This window comes from Clupea harengus, chromosome 1 (assembly GCF_900700415.2).
Source record: "Clupea harengus chromosome 1, Ch_v2.0.2, whole genome shotgun sequence".
In the NCBI taxonomy this organism is placed as follows: Eukaryota; Metazoa; Chordata; class Actinopteri; order Clupeiformes; family Clupeidae; genus Clupea; species Clupea harengus.
In genome coordinates, this window is record NC_045152.1 from 18,178,026 (window position 1) to 18,193,034 (window position 15,009).

The 15,009-nt window shown below is 41.3% G+C and overlaps 1 protein-coding gene across 2 annotated transcripts; it reads left to right on the forward strand.

Annotated features, from left to right (window-relative positions):
- The first annotated feature begins 20 nt into the window (after positions 1-20).
- LOC116220810 (sterile alpha motif domain-containing protein 9-like) lies at positions 21-14,450 on the forward strand. Of its 2 annotated transcripts, none has more exons than XM_031569347.2 (4): positions 21-147; positions 7,168-7,254; positions 8,992-9,037; positions 9,121-14,450. In XM_031569347.2, exons 3-4 carry the CDS (start codon positions 9,034-9,036, stop codon positions 13,710-13,712), a joined length of 4,596 nt encoding a protein of 1,531 aa, XP_031425207.1. In that variant the 5' UTR covers positions 21-147; positions 7,168-7,254; positions 8,992-9,033; the 3' UTR covers positions 13,713-14,450. The 2 variants fall into 2 exon arrangements, with proteins under 2 accessions (XP_031425207.1, XP_031425216.1); XM_031569356.2 differs by having other exon boundaries at positions 9,124-14,450.
- The last annotated feature ends 559 nt before the right edge of the window (positions 14,451-15,009 follow it).

The following is a 15,009-nucleotide window of genomic DNA, read 5'->3' on the forward strand; positions in this document are numbered from 1 at the left end:
GAACTCAAGCGTCTGAATACCTTCCCATAGACGGGGAAGTCCACCGCTATATTTGAACGTGTCCGGTGTGATTCTGATCGATTCTTTGCCATGGCATAGTTTACCACTATGTTTCTGTTCGCTTAAGATGTATGCCTACATGTCATGGTGAGTAAACCGAGAAAATACTAAAACATGTGTATGTGTTTTTTTAATTTCAAGAGTAAAGTCTTGGAGTCTGCAGTGCAATAGGCTACATAGCTCGATTTGTAATTCAGCACTCGTAGCTAATAGGCTACACAGCAATTACATTTTAAGGCACATTCGATAGCTAAAACGTAAAAAAAAAAAGAAGCTAAATAAGATTAAACCAAAGCATTTCTTCGTGTTTGATCAGTGAGACCCTTCGTTCATTGTCAAACCCGCTATTCTGGCTTGTAGGCAATATCCTTCAGTTTGTTGAGGGGTTGGCATATTAACGGAAATGCAGGACACATAACCTTTTGGGAAAAAAACTGAAATATTACAGGTTATTAATTTTCAGAATATATTATGGTCAGTGGTTAGGCTGGTGACTTCAACGAAATTACTTTTACTAACACGAAAAACAATGGCTAGCCTAAATGTCATTTGTCGAATTAATATTTGTAGCTACCATAACAGAGTCAGTAGGCTATTTGTATCTTGCTAGGGCACTTTGCACACCACAGCATGAGGGAACAAATGTCATAAAAACGTGTATATGTCTAAGGGACAATAGCCCGACATATGACAGAAAATCCTGCATAGCCTGAACACAATATATTGCGACTTTAAAGCATGTCCGGTTGCTTTGCTTCGGGTGTTGGCTTCTACTGCACATCTGCGAACTTGGATGAAACTTCCGGAATGGCCGTGACTGGTAGTATCAATGATATTATATCTTTACTAATTTCGATAAAACTAATTCATAATTATAATTATGACAGAATTGCAGCGTAAATCGAGAGCTAGTTATGCCGTAATATCTTCAATAGAAGTTCAGGCGGGAAGTGAAATGTTGGGAAAGCTCGGTATTGCGTCATTTTAGTGTCAAAACTCACACACGCGCACTCAATTTTAGCAGCCGCGAGAGGAAATTCAACAACTGCGAGCGCAGAGAATGACATACGCTCTCGCGAAAACTTGATCTGCTCGCTCGAAATCATACATTTGACACTGTGTGGGCGGGAACCAAAGCAGGACTGGCTCTTCTCTGATTGGTACTGATTTGAAAGCAGGAGAGTCTGATATTCACGACAACCGTTTACCAAACTCCTAGCCTGGATACCAGACCGAACTTAAAATTAATTAAACGTAAAAGTTTAATTTATCAGCTGGCCCTGGTCACATACTACGTTGTTCTGATTGGTTGTAGGTAACCAATTGAGCGAAGAGGCATTTTTTCTCCTGGTTCGGTTGAAACACGCCCCATAATCACAGCCCAATGGAGCGATATCAGACTCATATTCTGACTAGAATTATGAGTATGACATCGTCAGGCTACCAAACTCCGTTAAGTAGCTACATATTTCTTTGTATGCACGGGTGCAAACTCGTCACCTTTCGGCGAAATTCGCCGTTTTTGATCCAAAATAGGTAATTTGTGTGATTCGTGTAGATCTGCAATAAAAATATTTTTAGGGAGGGGGGCGGGGTCCGGTCCTCCAAGTAATCTGCGAACGCAAACTGTCATGAATATTTTTTTCAAGCTTGTTCGTTTGGCTAACCCATGTCACCATGACAGGCATGCTTTTTATTCGGATCTGTTCGAAATGGAAGTTTAACTGCCTCGATGCCGTAATAGACAGGTGTATTACAAGACATGTCTTTCGGGTGAAAGCGTTGGTTTCGAGCGGCCTTTTTTAAGATGGCATTTACGGTAACGTATGACGTTGGTACGCTGCAAGAATGTTATGCTATAATGTAGGCTAACGTGCTAAAGTCAGACAGTTGGCTGACAGACGCCTCGCAAATCACATCAACCATTTTTGCTGGTTTCAATTACGGTGTTATCGGATAGTACAGTGTCTTTTTCTCGGTAACTTTTGAAAAATCTAAGCGTGAAAACGCCAAAAAAAATTACATTTACATAAAAGACATGGCCGTCAGCCGAGTTTGGTCCGGAGTTTAGCTGCTAAAGTTATCTTCTGTCCTGTCATTTGAAGCAAACCTTTTAGCTCTGGCATTGGTCTCTCATTATGTATTTATCACTTCACTGGATTGGAAGTCCATTTTCCAGGCTCTCGCACGCCCCCTTCATTGAGGCAGAGGTTAGGTTTGCCTCCCCTATGTGCTTTTTCACTGTGGTTTTATGACACATCAGCAAGACTAAATAGCTTCTTCACATACGTGAAATACATTATCGTACCTATTCTATGGATACAAACGACATATAATAAAAGTGTCTACAAATATTTTAGTGACGACAAACCATGAGAAAGCAAAAGGCATGCGCTCAACCCAGTGTGTGAGGGATTGCACAATCTGAGATGAGGCGCAGCTCGTCGCTGCCTCACCTCGCGAGTCGCCTCTCTGTTTGGACATGGTCAAAATCGCTGACAGGACATGGTCAAATTCAGCGATTTTGATTATAAAAATGATCGGAATCATACAAAATTTTAATTTAAAGCACAGATCAGTAGATGCATATTAATATTTATTTTATTTTATCATTATTTGTTTTTTACTTTTCATGAGGCTCTGCCTCCCCTGACCACACGTCCCTATATGTATGTAATCTGAAGCACTGACCCGTTTTCTACTGCCGGGCGCTTCACTGCAACTGAACAAACTTACCACTCTCCTACTTCAGTTTGTTTTCAGAAGGAGAGAGGTTGGGTTGGCCTGTGCCCGTGCAACATTCAACACAGGAATGTTTATGATTAAACTGTTAGCAGAGCACAAAATTGTTTACATCAGCACAAAGTTCTGCATAGATCTAGCCTCATAATTTTGTTGCCAAAGTGCACCAGATTGATGCATTGAACTTTAAAATGTGCAAAATGTTCTTATATATAAAATATATTCCCCGGGGAGCATGGCCCGGACCCTCTTAGGGGGTTTGCATCGTTGTCACCTTTTTCATCCCTGATGAGTTTGCACCCCTGTGTATGGTGAAGACTGATATTTAATGACGAACCGAAGTAACGGTACCCATTAAACCTGTTTTGATAAAATACTAGTGGTGATTGTGGCATTTGACCCACGATCACTTCATTTATTCCAGGAAAAAGAGTCAGTTCTCATGACAGTCGATGTTATCTGCCGGTAGGTAACATATTTAGCTACTAGCTAGCTTTAAGCTTGCTGCTAGTATGAAGTGTTGAGCACTACACAGTAAACAATAGTAATTTCAGTCACAAATTTCATTTTATTGAATTTGTTCATCATTCTTACAGTTAGCCCTTGTAATTGCAAACGTGGCTTGTCCTCTCATGTTATTACATTTATTGTTTAGCTGCTAGCTAGTCTACTGCAAATCTAAGATTCCTGCGCTAGCAAGAAGCCTTTGCTTGCTAACTGTTGTAGCTAGCAGTGTTGAAAGCAGTGAAAACACCCTGATCATGGAATAAATTACATTAAAACATTGAAGTCAACTTTGAAAACTCAGCAGCAAGAGCTAGCTAAAACAGTTAGCAAGCAACATATGCACATATGTAGCTACTTAACGGAGTTTGGTAAACGGTTGTCGTGAATATGAGCAGTGTTACCAACTCTTCTGTAAGGAAAGTAGCTGTTAGCTCTCCCAAAAGTCACCAGAAGTCGCTAGATGACTTAATCGGCTAATTTGCATAATATGCAAATAAGCTGCGCATGCGCACACAATTCTGAGAGAGGTACAATTTGCGCGCGAATACAAAGTTCTAATATTCTGTACTCAGCTCTCGTGAGATCGGTTGAAACGTGAACTGCAGAACGGGATATGTGAGATGCTTTTTCAGTGCTTTGTCAACACAATAATCCACCAAATGACAAAAAAGTCGCTAGATTTGTCGCTAGTCGCTTTTTGCTAATTAAGTCGCCAAGGGGGTCTGGAAAGTCGCCAGATATAGCGACAAAGTCGCCAAGTTGGCAATACTGAATATGAGACTCTCCTGCTGTCAAATCAGGACCAATCAGAGAAGAGCCCGTCCTGCTTTGGTTCCCGCCCACACAGTGTCAAAAGTATGAATTTGAGCGAGCAAATAAAGTTTTCGTGAGAGCGTATGTCATTCTCTGCGCTCGCAGTTGTTGAATTTCCTCTTGCGGCTGCTAAAATTGAGTGCGCAGACGAAATTCATGTTTGCGAAAACCTGAAATCCACTCGAATAGACGTTTCCTCGCGTGTGAGTTTTGACACTAAAATGACGCCATGGTCGGTGTCTTGTACACAGGCTGGGTGGCCACCTACGCTAATACAACAGGCATTGCACGTAATACATAGTCCTACTGACTAACATAAGAGGGGCACACGAATACACGCTTAATTCGAATATTACACATAGAATTACAATATTACTGCCTACCTACAAATCAGGTAGTCACAACTCAAATACTTTTACAGTCCACTATATGATCAATATAGCATATTAAATGATCATTCATATATATAAGGTGTCATTTATGTTAAAGAAAGAATCTGTTTCCCTAATCATTAAGTGTTGTAGAATCATAAAAAAATTTGGCCAAAAACTGCAGGTAGGCTAATATCCTATACTCTCAAGGGCTCTGGTGATTGCATCCCCCTGATTTCTCAGAGAGAGTGTAAGGCAGGATAGGAATCTTTGGATTGGAAAACCACAGATGGCCTTCTTCCACTTGTAATTACCGTAAATCCTCAAATAAAGACCGGGATTCAATTAGAGGCCGGGCTTCGGATAGTAGCCGGGGGCGTGGTCGATACGGACAAATAAAGGCCGGGCCCCGAATACAGGCCGGGGGTAAAATAAGGTAGCCTATTTTACTGTAGCCTACGAGCATCAGTCCATCAGCACAAAGAAGACATCACAATTTACGGAAATTTTATATTAAATTCAAAGAGAAGGTGTTGAAGTATGCTGAAGAACATTCGGGAGAAAAAGCAGCAAAGCAGTTTGACATTGACCTGAGATGAATTTGATACTGGAAGAAGCAAAAGAATGAACTGAATGCAGCCAAAAAGAAAGAAAGAAAGTTGGCCTGGATATGGACACCAGCCTCACCGCTGGTATAATAAGCTAATTTCCTACGTTGACTACTTTGGAAAAGTAGTCGCCTCCAAAGAAATTGCGGATAGAGACATAATTGCCATGGACGAAAACAGCAGTTTGGTTGAACGCATATGCAATTGATGATATTAGCCTACTGTAATTATGCCCTTTACTTGATTTAAATAATTACATTATATAACCGAAGATAAGTAAGAAATAAAGGCCTGCCCCTGTAGGTGGTGGGCCGAAGCCTCGTATCTGTTCAACTTTGCATTTTAATTTAGGAGGACCTGAATTTCTAAAGTTGGGATGATTATATAATTTCTAACGATAAACCAGTTGTTGCCAGGACAGTTTCCCGTGGAGTTTGTCCAACCCATAGTGTAAAAGTTTGTTAAACTCGCCGGCTAACACAGTTGCCTACTAAATCAGTCGAACCAATAACACGATGTTATACTGGTGTAAGAAAATTATTAACCAATTGTTCAAGTCGGGCAGATATTCTGAGCGAGACTTGCCTCCAAACCAGGACTCTTTGCACAAACATATTCAGCGGGCAAGCACCCAGGCTGCAGTGCACAGGAGAAGCCTGGAGTGTTACCCAGACATTCCTCCTCCAATCAATCATGGCTGGAAGATGGCTGGGGAGCTCTATGAGGTGGACTGGATGTCACTTCCACCAGCTCCAGAGGCAATCCTTGAGCTTGTTCACTGCTCCTGCAAAAAAAAAACTGTGTCAGGGGAAAACGTACATGCAAAGTGTATGAGCTGCCATGTACCAACCTGTGCAAGTGCACAAATTGTGATAATAACACCTTAGAATAGGACTAGGGAGAGATCTCACCCCTTGGCATTACCCTGGTATGGCAGTACTGCCAGGGAGGGGTGGCTCTTTGTGGACTAACCGACCTTAGCCTTGTGGCTCTGGTCCCAGTGCTCAGGAAATCCACATTTCCCCCTTACCTTTCCTTTTTCCCCTTGATGATTAAATATTTCTTAGACTATAACGTTTTGTGTTGCGTGGTTTATGAGTCTACCATCGACTCCATACAATGTGAATAACGTTGATTAGCATAGCATAGCATAGCTAACCGTAAGCAAGGCTATATAGTACAAACTACGGCTCGTTAGCGAACTAAAACTATTTACACCATCACTCACGTATGAAAAAGACGGTTTAGAAAACAAACATGTTTTAAAACGGCCTAATACTGATCAAATTATTACTTACAACACGTCTCCGTTTCAATGTGTTGGAGCTGTCGCGGCAGCAGTGAAAGATGTCAACATGAGTAATCGGTGAAACGGGTGTCAATAAGGCTGCATCTGATTGGTTAATAATTTTCTTACACCAGTATAACATCGTGTTATTGGTTCGACTGATTTAGTAGGCAACTGTGTTAGCCGGCGAGTTTAACAAACTTTTACACTATGGGTTGGACAAACTCCACGGGAAACTGTCCTGGCAACAACTGGTTTATCGTTAGAAATTATATAATCATCCCAACTTTAGAAATTCAGGTCCTCCTAAATTAAAATGCAAAGTTGAACAGATACGAGGCTTCGGCCCACCACCTACTGCCCCTAATACAAGCTTGTCCCAAATAAAGGCCTGTGCGCTGTGCAGCCTAATTAAATAAAAGACCCCGGCCACAATTTGAGGATTTACAGTACTCATTTGGTCTGGGTTAGGTGTTTATTTATGGTGCCCCTAACAAACATTCCAGGAATGCACTGTACCACCCACCCTCCTGCTGAAACTCTTATCTCTATCCTCTGTCTGTGGCTTTCTCCAGTGCTAAGTGAGATATTGCATTGGAAGATGATTTCTTTGTCACGTTTGGGCTTATTTGAATGGTCTCAGTCTGAGTGGTAGAGTGGTCTCAGTCCTGCAGCTGCATAGATTAGTATTAACATGGATTTCAGAGACATGAGAATTCTGGTCCCTGTGAGTTGTGAGGTAACCTCTCTCTCTAATTGTTAAATATAATGTTTACAGCCAAGCGCAGAGAGACACACCCGCTATAACCTTCAGGACACCTATTCCGCCATTGGTGTAGGAAACGCGTCTTACAGGAGCAAAGAGGTAAGATTAACTGAATTTAATTCCACATGAGCACCATTTATATCTCTGACTCTCTCCCCATATCTACCCTCTACATCCAAATCAGTTTAATACAAATTAAACAAGCTAGATGAAACACATTCCAAATGCTAGGCCATTTTGTTCATAAGCTCCACTTTTAAAGGCTGTGGTTTTCTGTTTGAGACTATTCTCTGTCTTCACTTCATTTGTGGTCACAGGTGCCATATCAATCAATGTTTACATAAGATAAAACTCTAATCTTCTTGGATGTTTAGTGTTTCTTCACCCCTTTCACCCTATCAGCGGTCACCTGCTTCTTGGTGCTGTAATTAACCAACCCTAGTTGAAAATAAATCGTGGTTGGTCGCCTTTGTCATGAGATGGGACAGTTTGGCCTCTAGAGGTCGCCAAAAAGATTCTCTCCTGTTATATTTCCATGCTATTGTCTGTGTTTCCTGGCTTTTTCTGTTTCACCTGCTCGTCAGTGAGCCATGTGACCAATTAGTCAGATATTTATACCTGGCTGTTGTTCATGCCCCTTGCTGTGTCTCTGGTTTCGAGTTCAGGTCCAGAGCTTCCTAGTCTAGAGTTTTCTTGTGTCCAGTCGCAGTCGTTCCAGCACGCTGTAATCAACCTTGAGGTTTTTGCGTACGTTTCCTCTGGTTTAGTTTAGCCTTTTCTGTATAGTTAACTTTTCTGTTTTTGCCTGCCTTGTTTTTTCCCTGAGTTCCAGGATTTATCTTTCCTGTTTTTTTCCCTCGTATTGCTTCCTGTTGGTTTATTCTAAACTTCTGAGCTTTAACTTTTCAATGACTTCTGCATTGCCTTAATCTTCTGTGCTTTCGGATTATTCCTTATTTTTGATTAAATAAAAGAGACATTTTTTGCACATCTGCACTTGGGTCCTACTTTGGTCAGTGAGTTCCTCACTTGACCAGGAATCCAGCAGCCAGGTTAAATTCCTAACTCCGGCCCCGACAGCCTTGTCTTGTCATATGCACCGGTAGTTAGAATTTCAAATGCTGGTTTTGTACTACCTCTGTTAGATTTGTTAAAATACGTCTGATCTGATTGGCCATTTTTTTTATCTGAACGAGACATCATGCCCATACCATGCACAATTGTATGGGTCGACTCTGGAGATAATGGCAGCTCCTCAGCATATGCTGCCTGAAAGTATTTGTTGTTTAACTTGACTTGCATTAAGGAACTGCATTTACCTTTGGTTAGTGCCTTCGACTAGATATTAGACTAAATATGTTAGATATTTGTCTTTGGGAGTTTTCCTCCCATATGAAAACCATAATGTTATTTATTATAACACACAACCTATATACATATAACATATACTGATATATACTATACAGCCAACTGAAGACTTATCTCACCTGTAGATCTAATAGTAGTACCATCCCCAGTTGGTCCAGTGGATGCCATCAAGACCTAGCAGTGTAAGAAACATCCCAAAATGTACAGATGACACTAGGCTACACACTCACTTACAAACAGGTCATCAGGTCACCTAACCCTCATCATCAGGTCACCTTACCCTCATCATCAGGTCACCTTACCCTAATCTGTTAGTCATGACTTGTTATTATTGCCCAATGGCACCTTAAAAAAGCATGGTGAAAAGGCAAGAACATGAACGTGTACCTGCATGAGGCCCGTTGTGTTTAAGTATTACAGTGACCACAGCTAGACATTTTATTGACATGTAGACATTCTGTTCCGCAGGTACCCAATGCTTAAACGACACCTAACAGTCCTGTTTGAAAAATGGGTATGAAAGTTTAAAGTTTTTAAATACATTATTTCAGAAATACCATTTATATCAAACAAATTAATATGTGGTTATTTTTGCAGCAGAATTTGACAATGTTCCCTTTGAAAAATGGACAGAGGCTTTGGTAAGTTCCTGGCTGAGGTCCATTGGCGTAAAAGAACAATATGTGACCAAACTCAACGAAGAGGAAGTGGATGGGCGGATTCTTCTGGAATTAACGGAGGACTATTTGAAAAAAGAAACTGGTATGAAATCTGGACCAGCTCTGCTGATCATCAAGAAGAGGAATGAACTTGTTGAATCTCTTCAGAGAGTACAAAAAGTCCACCGAAATCAGGACAATGTAAAGAGAGAAGACAGTGATGCAAACAATCCTCCTCAGACAACGGGCAAGACTTCAAAGGCCAAGGAAACTGACACACAGGCCTTGTCTGGGTTAACCTCAAAGAGAGACTGTAAGCCTAGGCCCTTAGGCAAAGATGGTATTGATTTTACATACATCAAGCACAATGTCCTACAGCCTGAATCTGGGGTTATAGATCTGATCGCTCCCTGTCATGAGTACAAGTCATTTGCTATTGCAGCAACATTAGATCGCACAAGGCTACAGGCTAAATTTGCCAAAGAGGTTCTCAAATTTGGCACTGGTTGCATGAACATACGATCAAATGGCACCATACATTTTGGTGTAATGGACAGTAGGGATGATGCTGGCTATGTGCATGGGGAGATAATTGGTGTTCCTGTGCCGGAAAAAGACATCTATGTTGATGCTCTTGATCATATTGAGAAATCCCTTTCCTCTGCTGATGGAGAGCATGTGAGACAGTGCATACGGCCACCTCAGTTTATTGAGGTCATTGAGATGAACAGCTCAGAGAAGAGGTATGTTGTGGAAGTCGACATTGTACCTGCAATAAGCATTGTGAGGAACAGAGTGTACTCTGTTTGTCTTCCTAACTTTAAAGAGAAATCCAACAAGGTTGAGCATGAAAAGAGAACAATCTACTGCAGGGTGGGCTCAAAAACAGAACCAGTTAGTGATCCCAATGAGTTTTATGAAAGGGTGCGTGACAGGGATGCCCGGAGAGAGGAGGCTGAACAGTCATGTTTTGACAGCTGTCCAGACTTCAGCCAAGACCTTGGAAGAAAACTGACAATGCTTGTAACCAGTGGCAAGAAATTCATTGAGAAGGAAAAGTGGTACATTCTCATCACAAACAAGTTTGAAAAATTCGACCTAAGCAGCATTGACTTCCTTTTGAATATGAAGATCTTCTCTGTCTTTGACTTTGATGCAGACTCTAAGGTGTCAGGATTGTGCAGTGAGTACTTGAAGCATCATGCTGCAAACTTGCACTTCATGCAAAATTACCAAATTCCCACTGGAATGAGCATCAGTGAATTTGAGAGCCATCTGCATTTGTTTGAACAAACCAGTTGGATATTTTGCAATGGACGCAATGACTTCAAAGGAAATGAGAATCAGTGTGATGAAATGACATGGATCAAAACTAAAATGACTCTCCTCCGAGAATGTGTGTCAGTGATTTGTAAACAGATATTGCCAAAAGGCACCTTCTTGGTGGTGTTCCTGCTGACATCGCCTGTTGAAAAACCTCTACTTCACACCTTCAATGAGTTCTTTACAGACATGGAAGGTCATGAGGACATCATATGCATCTCGGAATCAGAAGATAATTTTCAGAAGTGGCAGAGCTTTGCAGAGGGGTCTTGTGGTGCAGAAATGGTTAACCGCTCGAGTATTGTTGGAATGAAAATGAGTCACGTCAATGCAACCCTACAACGCATCCAGCCGATGACTTCACGCGCCTCAAAACACTTGCCAGTCTATGTGAAAGGAGAGTGCAACCTTGAGACTCGTGAGGAAGAAAGGATTTATTCCCTCGAAATCCTAAGTGTAAACCACTGTGATGAAACCAGCTCTGAATTTGTTGAAGATCAGAGAGAAAGCATTGAAAGGGAGTTTTATCATGGAGGGAAAGTTAATTGGTTGAATCTTTGGCTTGCTGACAAAAAGTTTGTTGGGGAGGTCATCCAGAGGGATGCTTACCAGGAAATTTCTGACCTAATCAATGACAACCTCAAAAGGAATATTGACCAGCTGCCTGTCAGTTGCTTCAATATATATCATCATCCTGGCAGTGGTGGTAGTACAGTGGCAAGGCAAGTTCTTTGGAGCAGTCGAAAAGTCCTACGATGTGCTGTTGTGAAACCATCATACTCTGTGGCCACAGTGTCAGAGCATGCTTTTCATCTCCGAGAATATGAGGAAAAGAACACCCAGAAATGCCTCCCAGTTCTCTTGCTTTTGGAAGACTGTGACAAAGAATACCAAGACGATTTAAAGAAAGAACTGGAAGTAGCAGTCAACACCAAGAAAATAGCACGTGGAACACTGTGTTTCGTTTTGTTGAGTTGCAGGCGGTCCCACAACCCAGAGAGAATGTGTAGAGAGTCCCCATTGGAGAATGTTGCCATCACGCACAAACTCTCAGATAAGGAAAAGAGACTTTTTGCTGGGAAACGAAAGACACTTGAGCAACAGTACCAGCCAGAGTTCATCTTGACCTTTGTTTTGATGAGTGAAGAATTTGATCATCAGAAGATTGTTGAATATGTTCAAAAGTTTGTCACTCATTTGCTTCAAGGGATTGACCATGCATCGGTGGTGACTCGGCTCATTCGCTATGTGGCACTGCTGAATACCTATGTCCAGAACTCCTTCATCTCTCAGTCTCACTGTGAGGCCCTGCTTGCCCTCACAATCCACATGGACAGATTTCGTCAGCATGCCTTTGAGAGATCACTGAGTGAGCAGGCAAAATTGGTCTTCATACACCTCAGAGATGACAGGACATACATACAATCAGTCCGAATAATTCACCCCTTGGTTGCCAAGGAAATACTGCAACAGCTCTTAGGTGATCAGCTGCAAAGCCAACTGGCATTGGATCTACTTCGCGAAGATGTGCTGTTTGAGAACAGGTTTGGCAAAGATGATTACATGAAGTTTCTGCGAGCCCTGTTCATGAGGCGTAGCAGAATAAGCAAAGGTGATGAATCAGATAGTTTCTTCTCCCCACTCATTGACCATGTGCGAGAGAATGAAAGTCCTAAGCAGGCAATTGAGCTTCTTACAGAGGCGTACAAGCGTTTCAACAAAGATGCCTTCTTTGCTCAGCAACTCGCCCGTCTCAATTATCGTTATGATCAATTTGAAGATGCAAAACACTGGGCAGAAATAGCAGCATCTAAAATGCCTACCAACTCCTATATACTAGACACACGAGGCCAAGTTTACAGAAGATGGTTCACAGCAAAATGCAAAGCACTTGACAAAGTAACTAAAACACCTGAAAATACTGCAGATGCCATTGACATGGCTCTGAAAGCATTGGAATGCTTTCAGCAGTGTGAAAAGGCAGCAATCGCAGATGTTGAAACCATGAACAACTCAGGCTTTTTTGCTGCAGTTGAGGTTGGATGCAGCCTGCTAAAACTCCTGTTTTCCCTACAGATCTTCTCTAACAAGAACTACGGCAGTTCAGAGTGCCTGAAATACCTGATCACTGACTACATTCCTGAGCCAGTTATGAAACCATGGGAACATTTTCATTGCAAATTGAAAAACCTTCGGTTCTCAATGTGTGAAGCATTGGAGTGGATATCAGAGGACCTGAGCTACTTTCAGACTGATTTGAGCACTGATGAGGAAGAGACAACAGAAAGTTGTGAGACGAAAATAAACCACCCCAAGAATTGGCTGGTAAATAAGTCCTCTGTGTACGGAAAGTACTTCTGTGATGCGTCTCTCGAAACCATCACAAAACAGAGTCAGTCAAACCCAGACAGTTGGACTCCCTTTATGAAGCGTATGCTGATTTGTCGCCTTGGTGGGGGAAACATCACCACAATCTTCTCACTTCTAAGTGACCAAAAGGACAAAAACCAAGTAAAAGTACTCGAGGACATCATCTCATTGTACCCAAGGAATCCACTGAAAGCAAGGCTGGATCAGATGGATCTTTCCAACTACATAGCAACTCATATTGCTCTAAGTTGCCTCTCACCTCAGTCCCCAAAACTGGCCACTCTCAAGGATCTTCAGAAACTAAGCCAACAGTTTCCCAATGAGAAGCGTGATTGCTTGTCAAGTGCTCTCTTCCTTCTTACATTGCTTTTCTGGCCAGAGGAACATGACACTGAGGATGTGAAGGACAGCAAATATGGTATAGTTCTCTCAGCGGTGGAGTTCCTCAAGCGCAGTTACTGGACAAAAATGAAGGATATTCCACAGAGAAGGAGGAGGATATTCACTCATTTTTTCTTGGGAAATGGAAATGGCTTTGATAAGTTTGTCCACAAAACTAAAGTGGAAAAGATCACAAAACTCCTGAGCGTCTCAGAAAAGAGGATGAAGTGGTTTCGTGGGGAGGTGTGGAAGATGCCAGAGATTACAGAACTGTGCAAGCGCGCAACTGGCTGGACAGAGGACGGGACTGTGTACCTTGAAGGTCCACGGGAGAGGAAGTTCAATATCCCTGCTCTAAACACAGGTTCAGTGCCTTATGGGAATGAAAACGTCACCTTCTACTTGGGCTTCACATTTAGAGGACCAGTGGCCTACAACGTAACAGCAAAGTTGTAGTTAAATCAGAGATAATCATGGATTATCATGGGATTTCTTTTTACTATGATTCATGTTATTACCAGAAGGGAATATTTACAGATTAATGCAAAAGACTCACAAGATGCAGCCCAGAGAAAACTCTGTTGGACTTCATTAGCCTATTATGTTTTATGAAGAGTGTTTCCTTCTCCATAGTCTTAAAACTTGAATGTTTGTTGAATCCTACCGTCCTTCTTTCCTACTCTTCTCAGACGTGCATTTCTGTGTTCCACATCCTCTCATCATATCCTCATTCATTCTGTCATTTTATAGCAGCAGAATAGCACACCACATGGTTGCACTTTATTTCCTGCCTTCAAATGTTCCTGTTCTCTGAACAAACTGTGCTGTCACACATATTTTGGTATGATGTGTGTTTTTGAATTCTTGCAGTATATTACATGAGGGTCTGGGTCGGTACTGTCTGCACTTTTATGTAAAAAGGCCTAATTTCATGCCTCAAAAGTTGAATGACTGAAAACTAATGCATTTCAAGGACTTTTAGTTGTACATGCTAATGTTTAATTGAAAACATTTACATGTGTTTTTATACTGTACTTGTACTTTATACATTACTTTATGTGTATGTACACATTTGTACCATCTATCATTTCAGTGCTAATCTTAATGTTACAAATACTGTTGGGCTTTTGTAAACACTGCTTATCATGTGTAACTGTATATCCAACAATATATAAAATCTAATTTGAACTTGTCTTGGAAAGTAGTATTTCTGATTACTCTGACTGATTAATGTTAATCATTATCAACATGATTCTCAAAATCTCAGTAAGGTCAGCAATGGGTTAACCATATTTTTTTCAAGAGGACTTAGCTTAATAGTTAACCTGGTTCACAGATGGATATCCATTTCCAGATCAGCATCTTAATTGGTAATCATAACTAAAGTCAGTGTCTTTCACCAACTAACATGTTTACTTATCATGTTTCCTCTGATCTAACTGAAGAAAATTGTCAATTCAAAGGTGATATATATTATTTTCCACACTGGGCAGTAAACGCACAGGTAAAGTCACACACAGGGCAGTAAAGGCACGGGTAAAGTCACACACAGGGCAGTAAAGGCACAGGTAAAGTCACACAGGGCAGTAAAGGAACAGGTAAAAAGTTTCACAGGAAAGTAAAGGCACAGGTAAAATCAGTCAGTCAGTCACCAAGAGAAAATAAACCAAACAAGACAGGAGAATGGAATGTTTGGAAAATTAAATGAAACTATTAGAGATGAAGTTAGATAAAGAGGCCCTTACCCCATATA